The following is a 23,469-nucleotide window of genomic DNA, read 5'->3' as shown; positions in this document are numbered from 1 at the left end:
AGAACACGGAATATGCCACGCCGAATTGTCTCGAGGACCAAAAGATCATACGCTTACAAAACTTCAACAAATTAATTCCGAAACACCACACTTTCCGCCGGCCGCTGTGGCCGAGCGGTTCGAGGCGCTTCAATCCGACACCGCGCTGCTGCTACGGTCGCAGGTTCGAATCCTGCCTCGGGCACGAATGTGTGTGATGTCCTTAGGTTAATTAGGTTTAAGTAGTTCAATGTCTAGGGGACTGATGACCTCACATGTTAAGTGCCATAGTGCTTAGAGTCATTTTTGAACCTGGCTTGCATGAAGACTTCTGCTTCCATGTTCTCGTAGTTCCTAAATTAAACAAACACTTGGTGACTCCACACAGCACACCACAAAAACTGCCTACTCCATCGTCTTTCGCTCACAGACAGCTACCTACAACTGCGCGCCCAGCGCTCTCTTATTCCAACACTCCCATAATCTGGATCTGGAGACTTACTGAGGCAGCGATATAAAGCTTATCAAAGACATACATGGTTTATAAAATCATATTCGAGTGCCACATACAAATGTGCCCCAATCGACTCCTCTCACAACCTTCCAGCGGGGTTTAACAAATTTGACACACAAATTTACCACAAAAGTGTGGTAAATTTATCTAACCGTATAACATCATTAAACTCGAAAGAATTGATAGTGCTCAGGTGCACTAGTATAAATCATAATCTGGATATATAATGAGTAAATTGTCTCGTAAACAAGGTTGCTGACAAATAAATCATGTAAAGCAAAATCAGAATACAATTCTAATCGTCAAGATAATGGTATAGGGTTGGGCCAGGGATAGGAAGAGTCAGGCTGAAGCCTATGACTATGTTGAAGTGACTGCATCATAAAGTCCATTTAGTTTTGTTTTGTGCAGGTTCAACAACTTAATAATGACCAATGTGGATTGCCTTCAGTGTACCAATACATCTGAACTCCACGTAATTTTCATCAGTCATGTGCAGAGATACAAGAGGTACTCGGCAACAAACTACTAACAACCATAGTTGGCGATTATGATAATGTCAGTAATGTGATGACCAGCATCATCACTGCTTTCCATAGTGGAGATTCTCCTGAGATCCAAAGACATATACTGGGCGGTCCACTGATAGTGACCAGGCCACATATCTCACGAAATAAGCATCAAACGAAAAAACTACAAAGAACGAGACTCGTCTAGATTGAAAGGGGAAACCAGATGGCGCTATGGATGGCCCGCTAGATGGCGCTGCCATAGGTCAAACGGATATCAAATGCGTTTTTTTAAATAGCGACCCCCATTTTTTATTACATATTCGTGTAGTAAGTCAAGAAATATGAATGTTTAAGTTGGACCACTTTTTTCGCTTTGTGGTAGATGGCGTCGTAATAGTCACAAACGTATAAATACGTGTGATCACGTAACATTCCGCCAGTGCGGACGGTATTTGTTTCGTGATACATTGCCCGTGTTAAAATGGACCGTTAACCAATAGCGGGAAAGGTCGATATCGTGTTGATGTATGGCTATTGTGATCAAAATGCCCAACGGGCGTGTGCTATGTATGCTGCTAGGTATCCTGAACGACATCATCCAAGTGTCCGGACCGTTAGCCGGATAGTTACGTTATTTAAGGAAACAGGAAGTGTTCAGCAACATGAGAAACGTCAACCACGACCTGCAACAAATGATGATGTCCAAGTAGGTGTTTTAGCTGCTGTCGCGGCTAATACGCACATCAGTAGCAGATAAATTGCGCGAGAATCGGGAATGTCAAAAACGTCGGTGTGGAGATTGCTACATCAACATCGATTGCACCCGTACCGTATTTCTTTGCACCAGGAATTGCATGGCAACGACTTTGAACGTCGTGTACAGTTCTGTCACCGGCCACGAGAGAAATTACGGGACGATGACAGATTTTTTGCACGCGTTCTGTTTAGCGACGAAGCGTCATTCATCAACAGCGGTAACGTAAACCGGCATAATACGCGCTATTGGGCAACGGAAAATCCACGATGGCTGCGACAAGTGAAACATCAGCGACCTTGGCGGGTTAATGTATGTCGAAGCACCATACCATGGCCCGCGCGTTCACCGGATCTGACGTTCCCGGATTTCTTTCTGTGGGGGAAAGTTGAACGATATTTGCTATCGTGACCCACCGTCAACGCCTGGCAACATACGTCAACGCATTGTCAATGCGTGTGCGAACATTACGGAAGGCGAACTACTCGCTGTTGAGAGGAATGTCGTTACACGTATTGCCAAATGCATTGAGGTTGACGAACATCATTCTGAGCATTTATTGCTTTAATGTGGTATTTACAGGTAATCACGCTGTAACAGCATGCGTTCTCAGAACTGATAAGTTCACAAAGGTACATGTATCACATTGGAAGAACCGAAATAAAATGTTCAAACGTACCTACTTTCTGTATTTTAATTTAAAAAACCCCTGTTACCAACTGTTCGTCTAAAATTGTGAGCCATATGTTTGTGACTATTACAGCGCCATCTATCACAAAGCGAAAAACGTGGTCCAACTAAAACATTCATATTTCTTTACGTACTACACCAATATGTAATAAAAAATGGGGGTTCCTATTTTAAAAAACGCAGTTGATATCTGTTTGACCTATGGCAGCACCATCTAGCGGGCCAACCATAGCGCCATCTGATTTCCCCCTTCAAGCTAGACAAGTTTCGTTCTTTGTAGTTTTTTCGTTTGACGCTTATTTCGTGAGATATTTGGTTCGGTCACGATCAATGGACCACCCTGCATAGTCACTTATGTTGAAGTATAAATACTAGTAGTAAATTGCTCCAGTACCGTGAACAGAGGTAGTAGAACCCTGACGCCGTCTATAAGATCCGACCTATGGTGGTCAGACATGATCGACGGGAACATTCAAGACGAGTCACCCTTATGCTATGGTGCTGGACAGCGACAGGCCTCTCTGATATCCGAATGTCCCACAAATTTGGACATTGCACATTTCGACCAGCTTGCTAAATGGAGACGCACGAAGAGGCCATTTTCAAATTCTGTCAGGTGCTGATAACATCGCCTCATACGAACACGCGGCATCTCCGTGTACTTCACGATGCTCACTGAACATGTGATGCTTTTCACGCGCCTCATATACCCTAAGAGGCCTGGTAACAACACTAAACACGAACAACACTAATGAACTCTGTGGCCGTTCTGCCTGTCACAGAGGATTGCAGCTCTAATCATTTACATTCCCACTGACGGTGTGTACGAATACGAAGTTACAGTGATGTCCGATCACGTTTTCTGGTGCTTGACTTTTTTGTCATGCAGTGTACGTGCAGAGCTGTTTATAAATAAAAGTGACTCATCAATAAGGAAAGTAGCGACAAGTATGTGGAGCCGTGCCGAAGCTGCCTAAGCGGTATGATAGCGCCGCGACCCGACCGTTTGTCTTTATCGTACTTGCGCTTCTTATCATCCGTCGGCATTTATCTCAATCTCAATAATCCCAATATTTACTGCAACTTTGATTCACAAGAAATTCCACCCACCTCCCTTCGCACCACGCCCCCGTGCTTACTCTCGCCTCCTACACACTCTGTGCCTACTGTCTACTTGAAAATGCGTGTAAGTTCGGATAGAAAAAGTCGCGTTGTCTACACGGCACTGGCCAACGAATGTCCGTCTCCCAAAGAACTTAGCGCACCCTGGTCGATATGGTAGACTTAGACTGTTGAGCTCTATCTCTACTAGCGTGCGTGTAACGCCACACGCCATAATATCATTATGTAACGATCCGAGAACGGCGTCTGGTATCAGTACGTTCAGCACAGCACTCTCGTCTTTAAGGCGCTTGACCACTCGTAAATAACTTCCGCAAGTAACTTCTGCAAGCCCTTGCTGAGTCGTTACATTAGAACATAAACTTGGCGCTACTTTACATCTGCAAGCCACTTTCACAAATTTCTTTCAGGAACCTGCTGCAAGCATCTGCTGAAGTGCTTCCGCTAGAGTCACTTCATGTTAAAGGCTAGTCGAAGAAGAGTCGCCATGGTCTTGCGTTCTCACTATTAAGGAAAAATCGTGAAAAACGAAATCTCGAGGAAAAAAGGAATGTTCGTGCGAAGAAACGGATACAAAGGCGTACATATTTATGTTATCAAGAAACACAACTGAACGAAGTAAAATTAGAGGACATCGTTCAGATTCAAAAGTTTCTGAGAATTTCGTGTGCAAGTGCGAACACACCATATTACTGTACAGCCAAATATTCAAAAAGAGGATACAAAAATGCGGCACGCTGTATCAGCAACAGATCGCCTTCTAATTACTCTTCGATTTTTGCAAACAGTATTTACTATTTTTATTAAAACTGCAATACATTTATGCTTGCGATAACATTAAATAATAAAAATAAAAATATGGCGTTTCAGTCTGTGATCGCTACTCTTTATTTTCAATGACCGGTTTCGGGCTAGCTGCCCATCTTCAGATCATATATTGCAATTACAGAGTAACTCGTCAGTTCAGAACAATCAGTTCGCTGTCATAACAGCTAGCTCGAAACCGGTCATTGAAAATAAAGAATAGCAATCAAAGACTGAAACGCCATATTTTTATTTAATGAACGATCTCGGAATTCCCATTAAACCAATCATGTCTAGTTTTGATTAAATAATCAACTAAAATTCAGAGGCGTCTATACAGCCATTCTACTTCCCCTTGTGGTGAAGCAAGATAACTGGTAAATTCATTTCGCACTTCTGTGGCTGACTGTGGCGAATTATGTATTTTTTTATGGATGGCAATGCTACATTTTTTACGGTCCACGAGTCTTTGCGCTATTCCCCTTCTCGACGCTGACGTATTCGTACGAGTACGGAATATACAAAACTTGTGCAAGTTTGAGAAAATCTTCCAGCATCTCGCAATTTCGGCAAGTACGTGCAGCAAGATGCAAGAAACAACACCAGCAGAAAAACAAATGTAGCACGCTCAAGGACAAGGTCATCGTATCGTCAAGTGAGGCGACAGGTAATTCTTCACTAAATGAGTGTCTGATAAGAACTTTACCCAAATGAAACACACATATCACAGTGAAGGGTGCCCAAACTGTCGTATCAGTACACAGTGTACACATCGCCCACCTTCTGGCGGCAACACAGGCGTGTATTCCCGCATGCAAACGATCGTAAAGGTGCAGAATGGCATCCTGCGATAGATTGCCCCAAGCACTGTTTGTTGCAGTTCGGCAATGGTTCCTGCAGACAATGGAGAACGAGGTAAGTTCCCGCTTCATCATGTCCCACACTTGTTTACTTGGCGAGAGATCTGATGGTCTTTCTGGCCAGGGAAGCACGATGTGCCCCAGTAGACGTATGAGGACGTGCATGGTCCTGCTGAAAAAGCACATCATTTTCCTGCCGAAGAAGTGGCAGCAGCCATTGCCAGTGCATTGTGGCGGTCACTCGTCACTTTACCCTGCAAAAACATCGAATGTTGTAACTGACGGCCCCACACAACATGAAGCCTGTTGGGATGGGACCCGCGTGTCACGGGCGAATGAACTCCGGAACAGGCAGCTCACAAGTCTGCGCCATACATATGTATGTCCTTCATTCGCATACAGATAGAACTCAGTCTCATTACTGAAGACAATCCACTCCCCAGTCAAATCCTTCACAACACCAGAGTGGCCATGGTCGACGGTATCGTGGTATCCTGGCCACAGAAACACATGATCTTAACCCTGCAACAAGCAGACGGGTCCTATGGTCCCTGATGACACAGTAGGTGCAACACTTGTCCGGATTTCGAACATGTGTGCCGGTCGATCGACCACTGCTGTCGCACAGCGCGTCGATCTTGACCTGCGTCTGTACTGCGGATACGTCCAGAACCTGCTCTACATGTGTCGGAAATGTTCCACGCATTACAGTTGAAAACAGCGACACACCACCGGTACATCCTACACACAGTGCAGCATCCGTCGATTCCTCCATCCAGCTTCCCAAAGGCGCACAATGCAGCCTCGTTCAAATGGCGGAATCTGTTCTACTGGAATAAGTACTAGTCGGTGGGGTGTGGCTGGACCTAGAATGAATGTTACAAAAATTCTTGATCTATAAACTCAGCACAATTACTGCCTGCAGATTCAAAACACGGGGTTCACGGACAGGCCTATTTAGCGCCATCTGATCACCGGTGACTGTGACAAATGAATAACTAACATCACGATTCTCTAATATGCAGTTATTACACCCTTGCGCCAGTCAACGCAGTCGTTTCAGGGTGTTGCATTTTTTTCCGACAGTGTATTTCTACTCTCTTGTGGGAGATACTTCTCAAACTTGCTTGCGTTTTACAAAAAAAATGTTCTAATGGCTCTGAGCACTATGCGACTTAACTTCTGAGGTCATCAGTCGCCTAGAACTTGAAACTAATTAAACCTAACCTAACACATCCATGCCCGAGGCAGGATTCGAACCTGCGACCGTAGCGGGCACGCGGTTCCAGACTGAAGCGCTTAGAACCGCACGGCCATACCGGCCGGCTTGCGTTATACACTGAAGAGTCAAAGAAACTGGTACAACTGACTAATAACTTGTATGGACATTGCGAGCACACAGAAGTGCCGCAGCCGCAACGGGACATGGCATGGACTCGAATAATATAGTGCTGAAGGGAACTGACAACATGAAACCTGCAGGGCTGTCCATAAATCCGTAAAAGTACGATGGAGTGGAGATCTCTTCTGGACAGCACGTAGCAAGGCATCCCAGATATGCTCAATAATGTTCATGTCTGAGGAGTCTGCTGGCGAGCGGTAGTGTTTAAATTCAGAAGAGTGTTTCTGGAGCCACTCTGTAGCAATTCTGGACGTGTGGGATGTCGCATTATCCTGCTGGAATTGCCCAACACCGTCGGAATTCAGAATGGACATGAATGGATGCGGGTGATCAGAGACGCTGCTTACGTACGTGTCGCCTGTCAGAATCGTATTAGACGTATCAGGGGTCCCATATCATTCCAACTGCACACGACCCACACCATTACAGAGCCTTCACAACCTTCAATAGCACCTGCTGACATGCAGAGTCCATGGATTCATGAGGTTGTCTCCATACCCGTACACGTCCATCCGCTCGATACAGTTTGAAACGAGACTTGTCCGACCAGACAACATGTTTCCAGTCATCAACAGCCCAATGTCGTTGTTGACGGGCCCAGGCGAGGCGTAAAGCTTTGTGTCGTACAGGCATCGAGGGTACACGATCGGGTCTTCGACTACGAAAACCCATATCGTTGATGTTTCGTTGAATGGTTCGCACGCTGACACTAGTTGACGGCCCAGCGTTGAAATCTGCAGCAAATTTGCGGAAGGGTTGCACTTCTGGCCCGCTGACCGTTCTTGCATGGTCTTTCTCCGGCAGCAACGATGTCGGAGATTTGATGTTTTATCGAATTCCCAATATTCACGGTACACTCGTGAAATGGTCGTACGGGAAGATCCCCACGTCATCGCTACCTCGAAGATGCTGTGTCGCATCGCTCGTACGCCGACTATAAAACCACGTTGAAACTAAATCTTGATAACGTGCCATCATAGCAGCAGTAACCGATCTAACACCTGCGCGAGACACTTGTTGTCTTATACGGGATGGTTCATTGATCGTGACCGGGCCAAATGTCTCACGAAATAAGCGATAACGAAAAAACTACAAAGTACGAAACTTGTCTAGCTTGAACGGGGAAACCAGATGGCGCTATGTTTGGCCCGCTAGACGGCGCTGCCATAGGTCAAACAGATATCAACTGCGTTTTTTTAAAATAGGAACCCCCATTTTTTTACATATTCGTGTAGTACGTGAAGAAATATGAATGTTTTAGTTGGACCACTTTTTTCGCTTTGTGATAGATGGCGCTGTAATAGTCACAAACATATGGCTCACAATTTTAGACGAACAGTTGGTAACAGGTAGGTTTTTTTTTTAAATTAAAATACAGAAAGTACGTACGTTTGAACATTTTATTTCGGTTGTTCCAATGTGATACATGTACCTTTGTGAACTTATCATTTCTGAGAACGCATGCTGTTACAGCGTGATTACCTGTAAATACCACATTAATGCAATAAATGCTCAAAATTATGTCCGTCAACCTCAATGCATTTGGCAAAACGTGTAACGACAATCCTCTCAATAGCGAGTAGTTCGCCTTCCGTAATGTTCGCACATGCGTTGACAATGCGCTGACGTATGTTGTCAGGCGTTGTCGGTGGATCACGATAGCAAATATCCTTCAACTTTCGCCACAGGAAGAAATCCGGGAACGTCAGATCCGGCTTCGACGACCAATCCACCTGTCATGAAATATGCTATTCAATACCGCTTCAACCGCACTCGAGCTATGTGCCGGACATCCATCATGTTGGAAGTACATCGCCATTTTGTCATGCGGTGAAACATCTTGTAGTAACATCGGTAGAACATTACGTAGGAAATCAGCATACATTGCACCATTTAGGTTGCCATCGATAAAATAGGGGCCAATTATCCTTCCTCCCAAAATGCCGCGCCATACATTAACCCGCCAAGGTACTGATGTTCCACTTGTCGCAGCCATCATGGATTTTCCGTTGCCCAATAGTGCATATTATGCAGGTATACGTTACCGCTGTTGGTGAATGACGCTTCGTCGCTAAATAGAACGCGTACAAAAAATCTGTCATCGTTCTGTAATTCCTCTTGTGCCCAGTGGCAGAACTGTACACGCCGTTCAAAGTCGTCGCCATGCAATTCCTGGTGCATAGAAATACGGTACGGGTGCAATCGATGTTGATGTAGCATTCTCAACACCGACGTTTTTCAGATTGGTGATTCTCGTGCAATTTGTCTGCTACTGATGTGCGTATTAGCCGCGACAGCAGCTACAACACCTACTTGGGCATCATCATTTGTTGCAGGTCGCGGTTGACGTTTCAGATGTGTCTGAACACTTCCTGTTTCTTTAAATAACGTAACTATCCGGTTTGGACAGTTGGTTGATGTCGTCCAGTATACCGAGTAGCATTCATAGCACACGCCCGTTGGGCATTTTGATCACAATACTCATACATCAACACCATATCGACCTTTTCCGCAATTGGTAAACGGTCCATTTTAACACGGGCAATGTATCACGAAGCAAATACCGTCCGCACTGGCGGAATGTTACGTGATACCACGTACTTGTACGTTTGTGACTATTACAGCGCCATCTATCACAAAGCGAAAAAAGTGGTCCAACTAAAACATTCATATTTCTTTACGTACTACACGAATATGTAATAAAAAATGGTGGTTTCTATTTAAAAAAACCGCATTTGATATCCGTTTGACCTATGGCAGCGCCATCTAGCGGGCCAACCATAGCGCCATCTGGTTTCCCACTCCAAGCTATACGAGTTTCGTTCTTTGTAGTTTTTTCGTTTGACGCTTATTTCGTGAGATATATGGCCCGGTCACTATCAAATAGCTTGGTTCAAATGGCTCTGAGCACTATGGGACTTAACTTCTGAGGTCATCAGTCCCCTAGAACTTAGAACTACTTAAACCTAACTAACCGAAGGACATCACACACATCCATTCCCAAGACAGGATTCGAACCTGCGACCGTAGCGGTGGCGTGGTTCCAGACTGTCGCGCTTAGAACCGCTCGGCCACTCCTCCCGGTCACTATCAATGGACCACCCTTTATAGGCGTTGCCAACTGTAGCGCCGCGTTCTTCCTGTTTACATTTATCTGTATGTTAATACGCACGCCTGAACCAGTTTCTTTGGTGCTAGAGTTTATGACGCTGGTGTTTACTCAGCCAGCTGCTCACGCTGCACCGACGCTGACACTGACTGTCTGTGTGTTGCCCACCGTTCAGCTCCGCCGGCCTCTGTGATGACGCCGCCGGCCGAGCTGTCGTTCCTGCCGCCGGTGGAGCCGCCGCCGAGCGCCGCAGTCAGCCCGCGGCCGCCGTCGGCCGCCACGCAGCTGGAGCTGGAGCTGGACGCGTCGCTGGACTGCCGCAGCCTAGACGAGGCGGAGGCGGCGCAGTCGCAGATCCTGGAGCCGCCGCACTCCTCGGGCAGCTCCGCCGAGGCGGCGGCCGCCCTGCAGCAGTCGCACCGCTCTGCCAAGCTGCGCGCCCTCAGTGGCAAGGTAGCCGAGCCGGCGCGCCTCGCCTGTCTGTCCCACTCGCAAATAGGTCGGGGCAAAACTGGCCGCCTGAACCCCTCAGCCTTCCTCTACTCCTTCTTTTACTCCGGCTCTACAATAATTCTCCGCCACTTATCACGATCCAACACTCAAACCTTCCATCCACTACAGCCCAGTCCTGCTCCTCCGTGACCTTATCTGTCCATTTGGTTCTCGGTCGACTCCAAACTCTTTGAACCTCACCCGCGCCGTTTCCCTGTCACATGTGCCCCACACATTTTAATCTCACTGGTTTCACTACTCTTCAGTAGGTTATTTATTTATTAATCGTGTCCAAGCCATAGACAACCCAAATATTACATATACACACAAATACAAATACAATACATATATGTATAAATAAAACAAACCCAAAATGGGGAGTCACATTACAATATAAAGACAAACATAGTATATATATCATATCACGTCCCGCCAAAATTCAAAATGGTTCAAATGGCTCTGAGCACTATGGGACTCAACTGCTGAGGTCATTAGTCCCCTAGAACTTAGAACTAGTTAAACCTAACTAACCTAAGGACATCACAAACATCCATGCCCGAGGCAGGATTCGAACCTGCGACCGTAGCGGTCTCGCGGTTCCAGACTGCAGCGCCTTTAACCGCACGGCCACTTCGGCCGGCCCTGCCAAAATTCAGCGCATTTAACTGCCACTGCCGTAGCGTTTGCCAGATCTTCTTTCCTGCACACTTCCACCATGTTGCTGCATTCCAGGAGGTGGTCCATTGTTTGGGTCTGTCTGCACTGGCACGTGTCCGTCCCGTTTCGGTATCCCCATTTACACATGTTTACGTTGCATCTGCCTACCCCAGTTCGTAGGCGGTTGAGGGTTCTCCATAATGACCTTAGTTCATTTCCAGAGGCCAATTGTTCGTTGGGTGAGATTAGAGGTGCCTGGTCTCCCGTAGGCAGTGTTGCTTGCCATTTTGACAATCTGGCCTTTTGTTTTGAGGTTTCGAGCGGTTGAACTGAGGAAACTCCGTCTTGATTTTAGACGTGTGTGTGGAGGGTTTTGTCCAAAGAGAGGATGGCGCTGGTCGCGCAGCTGCTTGAGGCGCTCTGCTTCGCTTGCTATAGCCTGTCTGATGTTGGGTGGAACTATGCCACTAAGCAAATAAAGTTGGCTAACCGGGGTGTGTCTTAGCCATCCCGTAGGTGAAGTACTATATACACTGTCTGACCAAAAGTATACCGACACCCATTAGTGGACATGAATATGAGCTGTATCAGTCCTTCACCTTCATGACTACTTGAACTCTACTGGGGACACTTTCAGTGAAGCGTCTGAATGAGTGTGGAGGAATGGCAGCCCATTTTTCCTCGAGAGTCCAAATCAGAGGTTTTAATGTTGGACACTGGAATCTGCAACGAAGTCGACGTTCTCTAATTCATCCCAAAGGTGTTCCATTGGGCTCCACATTTAAATCCCTCCACATTTAGCATTTTCCTAAGAACAGTGAGGGAACGACAGCACAACCACGTAGTACTCATGCTTGCCCCAACACCATCTCCTTTGACAAACTGCCTATTGGCTTCTGTCTCGGGTTCTTCGGCCGACGTTTATCTAATGATTTTTCTGACGTTTCGCCAGCACGAGTGGCCGGCATTGTCAAAGCTTCACCCTCCATTGCCGGTGGTGAACTGGAGCAGAGCTCGTGGCCGCAGACTATATGTACCTGGCGCGCCAACGTCCGAGGGCTTCTCCGCGGTCATTTCCGGTGCGGTTCTCCTCTTGCTACCTGCGACGGTCGTTCGCTGCAGAACTGGAAGCCAGGGTCCGTTTACCTTAAGGCTTTCCTCTTTCTTGTTGAAACTGTTCGCGTGTTTTTGTATTTCTACAGCTTCTCTGAACAAGCGCGTGTGATAGTGCTTCTCTACAGCCAGAGCTTCCGTGTCGGCGAATTTTATTACGTGGTCGGTCTCATTCAGTGCGTGCTCTGCCACGGCCGATTTCTCCACGTCAGAAAAATCATTAGATGAACGTCGGTCGAAGAACCCGAGACAGAAGTCAATAGGCAGTTTGTCAACAGGTGGCCACGAAAGCCTTAACAATTTTGTACCATCTCCTTTGTACTTCACTAGACATGTAACGTTTTCTAGGCATTCACCAAACCCAAAGCCTTCCTTTGTATTGCCAAAGGGTACAGCGTGATTCATCACTCCAGATCACTCGCTTCCAGCCATCCAGTGTCCAGTGGCGTCGCTCTTTGCGCCATCTGAACCGTCGCTTAGCACTGACTAAAGAAATTTGTGACATACTAGGACTTGCTCGACTGTTGTACCCTATTATTTTTAGCTTGCCACATACAGCCACAGTACTAGCTGAACTCCTGTTAGCACTTTGCAACTCACGACTGATATCTTCCAATGATTTAATTCGATTTTACTCAACCACCCTCTGCAACGCTGCGCAGTCCCTGTCCGTTAGTATGTGAGATCTCCCTGGTCTCCATTTACCCGTAGTCATTCTTTCACGTTTCTATTTCCCAATCACAGAACCAGCAGTGGACTTAAGCAATTTTAGAAGCACTGAAATGTCCCTAGTGGATTTGTTAGTCAGTGACGTCCAATGACCAGTCCACACTGGAAGTAACTGAGCTCTCCTGATCGACGCATTATGCCGTTACTGCTCCTCTACTGGCAACACAAAACTCCCCGCCTTCTTTCAGTCTGGCGGGTCCGCCTCTCGTGGCATCCAAAAGCACTCCGTCTTCAGGCCACAAATGGCCCATCGGGACCATCTGACCGCCATGTCATCCTCAGCTAAGGATGCAGATAGGAGGGGCGTGTGGTCAGCACACCGTTCTCCCGGTCGCTACAAGGGTTTTCTTTGACTGGAGCCGCTACTATTCGGTCGAGTACCTCCTCAATTGGCATCACGAGGCTGAGTGCACCCCGAAAAACGGCAACAGCGCGTGGCAGCCCGGATGGTCACCCATCCAAGTGCCGGCCACGCCAGACGGCGCTTAACTTCGGTGATCTGACGGGAACCGGTGTATCCACAGCGGCAAGGCCGTTGCGCTCGTGGCATCCAGTGCTCAGTTTTTAATTATATGAGGCTATCCGATACTTTTGATTAGATACTGTACAGCATACATCCTATGATTCTACTTCTTCTACATTCCTCGTTCATAGGGTTGGCCCAACGATTCTTCTTTCTCTCAAGAGCATCTAAAAACGAAAAACAGCGTCCAAACAGGCCTTGAAGGCCCAACGGTACCGACCGGCTGCCGTGTGATCCTCAGCCCACAGACGTCCCGGATGCGGATGGGCATGTCGTCAGCATACCGCTCTCCCGGCCGTTGACAGTTTTCGCGACCACTGTCGCTACTTCTCAGTCAAGTAGCTCCTCAACTGACCTCACGAGGGCTGAGTGCACCCCACTTGACAACATCACTCGGCAGACCGTGGCGGTGTCTCATCCAAGTGCTAGCCAAGCCTAACAGTGCTTAACTTTGGTGATCCGACGGGAACCGGTGTTACCACTGTGGCAAGCCATTGGCCTCGACGGCATCTAGCTTTCCAATATCTTTTGACGTTAATAACCAAGCTTCCGAAGCATAATTTAGCATTGGTCTTATACGTGTTCTATAAATATCTCAGGATGGGTCTTAATTTCCCTTATTTTGTGAGCATTGGTCTTATAAGTGTTCAATAAATATCTCAGGATGAGTCTTAATTTCCCTTATTTTGTGATATCTCAGGTAAGTTTGGCACGACTTATTAATGGTGCACTTTCGTGTATTCGGCGGAGTTGTCCTTTCCATTTTTTCTGCACAATATTCCGACGACCGAGCTAGTTATGTGTGCTGCGAGTTGTTTTGTTATGGTTACTACCTGGACTCTGACCAGACTGACGTATTGCTGATGGACCGCCACTTCATTATAACTGAGTTTGACTGCTGCCGATTTTATACAACTACCCTCTGCAATGCTCTGCAGTCCCTGTCCGTCAGCCGGCCACGGTGGCCGAGCGGTACTAGGCGCTTCTGTCCGGAACCACGCCGCTGCTACGGTCGCAGGTTGGAAACCTGCCTTTTTCGGAGCCCGCACTCTCGTTCCGTGACACGCTCATTCTCTAAGCACCTTCCTGCTCCTGTGGATGAGGCGACTGGCGAGATCTTAGTAAATTTAGGGCAGAATTCCAACATTTCCTTAAACTTAACCCCCAATCCCACATTATTAGGTTTATATTTGGATAGTTTCAATAATTAAGCTGTCCCAGAAACCTGGCGTTCGTCTCGCCTCATTTCATTCCTTGTTTCTACTCGAGGCGAAGCTAGGGTACAGGTGATTTGTGCGTGGTTGTTTTATCGAGTGCGCCATTGATGATTCTTGCACCTCTTCGCGACGGTTGCAATAGCCTGCCCCACAAAAGCCATATTCACATGGAATGTGATCCTCGCGCTACTCTGCTTTCGGTGTTTCGAATGACGTTGTCTGCAGACAGACGTTAGTCCTCCGAAAAAAATCGTGAAAAGTGCGACGACTCTTCCCAAGGCGTGAGGCTCGTCACGTATTACACACTTGTATGCAAAACTTTAGCATGACGCGTCACTGTCAAGTGACATAGTCCAATGAAAGTGGACCATACATAAAGAAACTGTTACGATACAGTACAGAAAGCAGACCAAAACAGATGACACTTTTATTTAACGACAATAATTACACTGAAATTTTGTTCTTATGTCAAAGCGGTAGGTGGATCAAAACAAAATGTCCAGACACTCGGTGACCAAAATGGTACTGAAACAGACGATGACAGACTAAAGGCCGAAATACTAAATGTCTTTTTCCAAAGCTGTTTCACAGAGGAAGACTGCACTGTAGTTCCTTCTCTAGATTGTCGCACAGATGACAAAATGGTAGATATCGAAATAGATGACAGAGGGATAGAAAAACAATTAAAATCGCTCAAAAGGGGAAAGGCCGCTGGACCTGATGGGATACCAGTTCGATTTTATACAGAGTACGCGAAGGAACTTGCCCCCCTTCTTGCAGCGGTGTACCGTAGGTCTCTAGAAGAGCGTAGCGTCCAAAATATTAGAAAAGGGCACAGGTCATCCCCGTTTTCAAGAAGGGACGTCGAACAGATGTGCAGAACTATAGACCTATATCTCTAACGTCGATCAGTTGTAGAATTTTGGAACATGTATTATGTTCGAGTATAATGACTTTTCTGGAGAGTAGAAACCTACTCTGTAGGAATCAGCATGGGTTTCGAAAAAGACGATCGTGTGAAACCAAGCTCGCGCTATTCGTCCACGAGACTCAGAGGGCCATAGACACGGGTTCCCAGGTGGATGCCGTCTTTCTTGACTTCCGAAAGGCGTTTGATACAGTTCCCCACAGTCGTTTAATGAACAAAGTAAGAGCGTATGGACTACCAGACCAATTGTGTGATTGGCTTGAAGAGTTCCTAGATAGCAGAATGCAGCATGTAGTTGTCAATGGAGAGAAGTCTTCCGAAGTAAGAGAGATTTCAGGTGTGCCGCAGGGAAGTGTCGTAAGACCGTTGCTATTCACAGTATATATAAATGACCTTGTGGATAACATCGGAAGATCACTGAGGATTTTTGCGGATGATGGGGGAGTGTCGTAAGACCGTTGCTATTCACAATATATATAAATGACCTTATGGATAACATCGGAAGTTCCCTGAGGCTTTTTGCGGATGATGCTGTAGAATATCGAGAGGTTGTAACAATGGAAAATTGTACTGAAATGCAGGAGGATCTGCAACGAATTGACGCATGGTGCAGGGAATGACAATTGAATCTCAGTGTAGACAAGTGTAATGTGCTGCGAATACACAGAAAGAAAGATCCTTTATCATTTAGCTACAATATAGCAGGTCAGCAACTGGAAGCAGTTAATTCCATAAATTATCTGGGAGTACGCATTAGGAGCGATTTAAAATGGAATGACCATACAAAATTAATCGTCGGTAATGCAGATGCCAGACTGACATTCATTGAGAGAATCCTATGGAAATGCAGTCCGAAAACAAAGGAAGTAGGTTACAGTACACTTGTTCGTCCACTGCTTGATACTGCTCACCGGTGTGGGATCCGTACCAAATTGGGTTGATAGAAGAGATAGAGAAGATCCAACGGAGAGCAGCGCGCTTCAATGCAGGATCATTTAGTAATCGTGAAAGCGTTACGGAGATGATAGATAAACTCCAGTGGAAGACTCTGCAAGAGAGACGCTGAGTAGCTCGGTACGGGCTTTTGTTAAAGTTTCGAGAACATACCTTCACCGAAGAGTCAAGCAGTATATTGCTCCCTCCTACGTATATCTCGCGAAGACACCACGAGGATAAAATCAGAGAGATTAGAGCCCACACAGAGGCATACCGCCAATCTTTCTTTCCACGAACGAGATTGGGATAGAAGGGAGAACCAATAGAGGTACTCAAGGTACCCTCCGCCACACGCCGTCAGGTGGCTTGCGGAGTATGGATGTAGATGTAGAAGTCATCGCGATTTATGATGACTCCTGGACTTTACAAAAGGCGGAACATGGTTCTTAATAGACCGTGTGATTCCCGCGGACAGTAGTGCGTGCTCTGCGATTCTCCGATGCTGACATCAAGGTTCGTAAGGAGTTCTTGTAACAGGGTCTTCCATTCCTCCACCAGGCGATTGACAACTGCCGGATGATCGCTGGTGCGCGCGGACGTGCTGCAATATGTCTGTTCAGTGCACCGCACGCCTGTGCGACGGCATCTGAGTCGGGGGAACTGGTGGCCAATCCATTCGTTGAATGTCCTGTCGTTCCAAGAGCTTCTCCACGTACACAATTCGATGCGGTCGCGTGTTGTCATCCACAAAAATTAACTTATGGCCGGAAGCACCTCTGAGAAGACGCAAATATGGAAGGATTACCCTGTCATAATATTATTGATGTGGAGTGAACCGTTTTCAAAGATTTGGAGGCCAGTATGCCCACGCAACAGTAAGCTTACCCACAAACGATCACTTTCGACAGTGTTCCTGGGTGCATTACGTTGTCTCAAAACATGCACCTCAGTGCCGTGATTACTTTGATGTGATTGGTTTTGCTATGCGTCATTTCTGTGAATCATTGTTTAGTCTTAAAGAATCTAAGTATCCCCAGATGCTTCACCAGCTTCGTTCGAGTAACGGTATCACAACCGATTGCAATCGTTCTCAAAGCGTGCCTACGGCAGATGCGCAGCGTCGCCATCGTTGTGGTCATCATGAAACCTTTGCGTTACTCGAAGGCAAACCTCGCGTGTTTCGTTGTTTGGCCACCTGTGGCTGTTTGCTCTCTTCGCGTGGCTCAAACGTTTCTGACTTAAATAACGAAACGGCGCAGCTGGTACGCACTTTTTTCGTGTTTAGCACTACGCCTTCCGAGAGTTTATTCTCATAGGCAAGTGCAAATATTTACGTAAGTATTTTGTGTGACATTTGTATGTGTGTTCTTGTGCCTCTCTTGCACTATACTGTATCGTCACTCATACTGTTTGTGCAGTTTCACAGTGTGTGTGATTTTCTTCATAATGGACGAGGCACAGTACCTCATTACTTCAAAAAGAGGACTGCAGTGCACGAGAGACAGATCAGTACAGAAAACACGTTAATATTTGGTCATGACTGAGAAATTCTCGAAACGCGTAGTGCTAATAATGAAAAAATACGAAAACGGTGCAGTGTTTCATTATTTAAATAATGAATGACACAATCCCGGTCTTTTCAACAATCTGTTATGATTAATGAAGGCGTCAACAGTTTTTGCTTTCCATTTTTGTTCGGCACCTCTTGGAGCAGCAGCGATACAAAATGTTAAGTGAAGCAGTTCTGAATTATTCCTGACACTTATCACTTTCCTCATTAATATTCTGTTTGTGATTTACGTGTTTTGATTACATGCACATGATGACAAGTTTGACAAGACTGTCTCATCGACTGAGGTGGCACAAGTTTTGTTGCTGATTACATAGCAGATAATTAGCAACAGTGTTAATAAACTGTAATGTAGTAAACGCCCTAGCTGGAAATTATGTGATTTTATGTGATTTCAAGATAAATTATCACTCGTTAAGGTGGTAGGGAATGGCTGCAATGCGTCCAGTGCTTATGCAGCTTAAGTCACCATTATATGTGTTACAGTATAGAGTGCATGCTTCTGCCTACGCCACCTCCACTCTAATCTGAGCCAATTTAATGTGTGCATATCGTTTGTACCAACGACTACAGTACGTGATCCGCAGTTATCGGATCTTCTGATAAGATCCTTGTATGAAAGAGGGAAAACTTATTCATTTTGAAAGTGGAGTTAACAGAGGATAGAGCGATCCTTTTGCTTTCGATACCCCAAGATTAATATATACAACACATTTCTGGTGAAAAATCCCACAAGGGAATAAAATTACATGAGGATGTATTCAATTTACACAAGGCTGAGAAGTACCGTCTCTTTAAAAGGCTGAGAGGGACCTGGTACCTGTTTTCTTCAACGGAAAGGCTTCGAGTCTAAATGTGTTGTAGTCCATCTGGAAGGGACAGCGCCTACTCTCCTTGCTACTCTGTTGTCCAGAGTGCATCTCGTCATTACTGATTCTGAAGTCATCGCACTGCAGCCAACTGTCCGCGCGATCTGTCGATATGACGCTGCCATGACCCTTATGCCAGTGACTCCACGTTTCTCACAGTCCGAAAGATGCTGTGCACGTCGCACGTCCTTCAGGCACGCTTTTGCAATACGCATCTGAAAATTTCCAATAACGTTAGACGTTATAAAAAGTCATCGTGTACTCACACCATTTTACATCTGTATGAGTGACTTTTCTCTAGGGTGGCCAGACGTCCGAATTAATCCGGACATGTCCTCATTTTTAGCTCTTTGTCCGGGATCCAGGCGGATTTTTACAATGTCCGGCTTTTTCGCAAAGTTGAGCGTAATACAGTTAAATTTACAATTCGTCCTGTTCTATTGCCTCTTTCCTTAAATTCTTTGACTATTGGCACAGCCTTCGTGATTAACATGCACGAAGGCGGTGCTGGTAGGTGGCACCAGGATCGTCGATGTTACCGTTGATCTACCTATAAGCGAATGCAAATATCGATTGTTTAAAATTTTCGTTTCGTATCTTCGCTTTGTATTGGCTTGGCTTCCTGTAGTGCAAGTGTGATTTGTGAGTGTATTTTTTAACCGAGTGAGTTACGTAAAATATTTGGCTATGCCTAAACGAAAGTGTACATTTTGTGATATCCTTTCCTGCAAATATCCGGCTTTAAGAAAGGGAGAAATGAATTTGAAGCGGAATGTAAGATATGTGGAGCTGGAACGTACGTCTCAGTGGCAAATAAAGGTAAGAAATAAAGTGCAGTTTACATGTCGTCAGCTGCTGCTTGAATTGGTAGCGGAGCGTCGAATGAAGGGACGTGAATGGTCTTACGTTTTTCACTTTGTAAACAATTCCGTGTTCATGACATAACAAAACAATTGACGCCACATTGTCACCACAATCAATGTTTTTAATTTTTTTATATTGCTCAGTTAACCACCACCTGACCATCAGTAATAATTAACTAGTAGTTTTACCAGTAATTCCCGGCAGACACGTGACTTGTCCAAAGCTGACGGGTGGTAGCCTCATCTGCAGTTGACCCGTTTGATATGGCCTCTTTTTTCTTCCTTTTTCCTCCTTTTTGAAGCTGTTTTTCCTCCTTTTTAAGCAATTGCATCTGGTCACCTTAATTTTCTCTATACTGAAAGTAGGGTCACTTAAAGATGATGTTTTAGTCAATATATCCCACAGGCATGGAAGTTCTGGAGTATCAGGTTGGTAGCGTTCGTTCACACTTACATCTCCGTCAGTGTAATGTAGAAGCTGACTGCGTGCAAATAATGTCCACGATTAAGTGTATTATTGGACAGTACTGCTGTCATTTCCAGGCAAGAAACTGAGTAAAGCGACGCGTTGAAGACAACATAAAACCCTGGAAACATGTTCGGGTATATAACACAACGGAAATAGTTGACACAGATATAAATAATGTAAATGATCGTTTAATTATGTGATGACCTAAGCTCTTTATATTACCAACTTAAGTGACTAATTCCACGTGTTGAAGTCTCACCAAAGCATCAAAACTGTACGCGTGTACTTGACTTGTACCTTTACTCAAACATGAAAAACTCAGGACCAAGAAAATTAAATAAACATAGTTTTCTGATATTAAATGTCGTTACAACAAGTACATAGTGGTAGAAAGTGAGCGGACAGTGAATAACATGCTGAAAGATCTGAATGAAGCTTGTGTGGAATATGGGATGCAAATAAACACAGCAAAAACAAAGAGTTTGGTCATCAGTACAAGACGCAGACTGTCCAATATTAAAATAGGACAATCTACCATTAGCCAAGCAAGTGCATTTAAATATCTTGGAAGCACAATAACTGAAGATCTGAGATGTCACCAGGAGGTGAAAATTAGAATTGCCATAGCGAAGGAGGCATTCAACAGAAAGAGGAGACTCTTATGTGGCAAATTTGATGAAGGACAAAGGAAAAGGCTGGGCAAATGTTTTGTCTGGAGTGTGGCACTATATGGGGCAGAAACACGGACGCTGAGACGAGAGGATGAAAAAAGGTTAGAAGCATTTGAGATGTGGATGTGGAGTGGGAGAATAAGCTGGATGGAAAGAGTGAGTAATGAAAGAGTATTGGAAAGAGTTGGTGAGAGAAGATGTCTGCTAAAGGTTGTAAGAGAAAGGAAAAAGAACTGGTTGGGACATTCATTGAGAAGGGAGTGCTTGCTAGCAGATGCTTTGGAAGGATTGGTTTGTGGGAGAAGACTGAGAGGAAGAAGGAGATACAAGATGACAGACGACGTAAAGGGAAGAGGAAATTATGCAGACCTGAAGAGGATGGGAGAAGACCGGACAGCCTGGAGAACTTCCATGTGAAAACCTGCCTTTTGGCAGAACACTGATGATGATGATGACAGCAAGTACAGTCTGTAGTACTAATTTTGTTGAATAATGAGAGTACATGCCCCCATAAATGCGCTCAGTTACTCCCAAACCAACCCCAAACGTGTGAACACCAACTGTCAAAATCGAATGACGCGCGAGCTACAGTTCGCAGCCTATCAGAACAAACCTTACTTACGATAGGGTCACGCGCACGCCGTACAATGGCGAGTTGCAAATTTGTTCATTCGACAGTTATTTATTTCTTACTTGAGAAATTAGGATCTGCGTAACATGCAGGTACATTGAATGAATTTTACTAAGTAGTAGAAAATGTTTAGTGAGGAATAGGAGCGAACACTACATTGGTTACTGTTGCAGTAACAATGGTGTCGCAGATTGAGAAAATGTATAATTATGACTGGAAGAATATTGTATTTTTAGCAGAAGGTAGATACTAAAGGACTTTTTCAACTGGAAGCCCTTGATTTCGAAGTCTTTATAGAAAGTTTGAGCAATAGCTGCACCTCACCTCGTTCCAGGATTCCGAGATAGTGTGGTAGCGACGGTGCGACATGCTGGAACTTGCAATCGGCAATTCTGCATTGAAAATAAGGCCTCCAGGTCGGTTTCAGGTAGTCATGGGACTCCCCTACTGTCATAGCTGTCGTCGTGAGCTTGATGTCGCGGTATTGCAGTTTCAGAGTGTGCACAATTTGAAGTACGGAGAATATTCGTCCACACAGTATCGTCCTCCAAGACAACAGCAAAACAGTTTCACTTCACTGATTTGTACGACACAGTTCAAGGGTTGTTCAAATCAAAGCAGTATTCTCCAAATGTGGAAAACTGATATCGTGCTCACGCACTGTTTCTCCAGCGGCCTACCGATTTGAGTCCGTTGCACACGCGAAAACTGTCTCAGTTCAAGCACGCATATAACAGGGCGTTCAGTCTACAGTTTACCCATGTCATTATTAATCACTGTCTTTCTGCATAAGGTATGGTGCACATCTTGGTTTCCTTGTTTTATCCGTGTCTGTAAGGATGACAACCAACACTCCAGCCATGCCCCACGTCAATAATTAGTGTTGCTCTCGCCATCGCCCTCGAGTGTTCCGTTTCGATAGTCGAAAACAGGCTCTCTTGTAGCAAAGATATATGCAGATGCATTGAAATATTTATGTTCTTGTAATATATGAATGTATTGACATTTATTGCTAAACATAAGGAATGAGACAAAATAATAAAGAAAAAATATTAAAATAGGCCCTCTAGAGCTATTACATTCCGTACTACTGTACAAACACAAGTCGTAGTTTAACGTTGCTATCAAAAACCTAGGAAAGTACTTGATCGATTTACTTCAAGTTGTTACACAATACTCTAATAAACTTTCGGACGGATGTGGGCAACATATACTTTAAATATACATGCTATATATACTACATAAAGGGACAAAGTTTTCATAGAAAAGCTTGAAAAGTTCTTGACTGATTTCCTTCTGATTTTTCGTAATACTTCAATAACCCTTTGGACGAACATATGCTACACATTTTTAATGTATATGGTACATAAAAATACATTTAAAAACTGTACTACTATATAAAAGAAGTTACATTGAAGATTGTTACCAAAAACATCTAGAACTTCAAGGCCATCTACTTCAGGTTTTTACACGTTACTCTAATAAAAGTTCGGGCGGATATAGCATACAGATTTTATATATATATATATATATATATATATATATATATATATATATATATAGAGAGAGAGAGAGAGAGAGAGAGAGAGAGAGAGAGAGAGAGAGAAAGAGAGAAAGAGAGAGCAACATTCTTAGCAAAAATCTCGAAAAGTTTTTGATTGATTTATTTGAAATTTTAAAATGATAACTAACGAACATTCCGATGGACATAGGCTACATATTTTTAATATATAAATATACAGATAAAGCCGAAACGTTGTTAGCAAAAAACTCGAAAAGTTCTTGACCACCTTGCTTCAAATTTTTACGCAATTTTCTAACGATCATTTTGACAGACAACCTCTATACAGTTTCTGTTATTGTAATACGTAAATACATATGTGATATACAAAGGGGAAGTGTTGTTACCAAAAATCTCGAAAAGTTCTTGATCGATTTACTTCAAATTTTTACACGATACTCTACAAGCATTTGGACAGACATAAGCTACATACTTTTATAATGTGTTATAAAGATAGCCTGTTGTTCTGTATAAGGCAGCAGCTTTGGCTAACA

At 44.8% G+C, this 23,469-nt stretch overlaps 1 protein-coding gene and 1 pseudogene across 1 annotated transcript in view; one reads left to right on the top strand and one right to left on the bottom strand.

Annotated features, from left to right (window-relative positions):
* LOC124620039 overlaps positions 1-10,388 on the top strand; it is an 81,596-nt gene extending 71,208 nt beyond the window's left edge. Inside the window, exon 3 of the mRNA XM_047146705.1 lies at positions 9,922-10,388. Coding sequence (XP_047002661.1) covers positions 9,922-10,388 — 467 coding nt within the window. The remainder of the gene's footprint in view (positions 1-9,921) is intronic.
* Positions 10,389-13,159: 2,771 nt separating this feature from the next.
* On the bottom strand, positions 13,160-13,277 carry LOC124621136 (annotated as a pseudogene).
* Between the last annotated feature and the right edge of the window lie 10,192 nt (positions 13,278-23,469).

This window comes from Schistocerca americana, chromosome 6, assembly GCF_021461395.2.
Source record: "Schistocerca americana isolate TAMUIC-IGC-003095 chromosome 6, iqSchAmer2.1, whole genome shotgun sequence".
Taxonomy (NCBI): domain Eukaryota; kingdom Metazoa; phylum Arthropoda; class Insecta; order Orthoptera; family Acrididae; genus Schistocerca; species Schistocerca americana.
The sequence above is the reverse complement of the archived record's forward strand: the minus strand, read 5'-3'. Positions and strand labels throughout refer to the sequence as shown.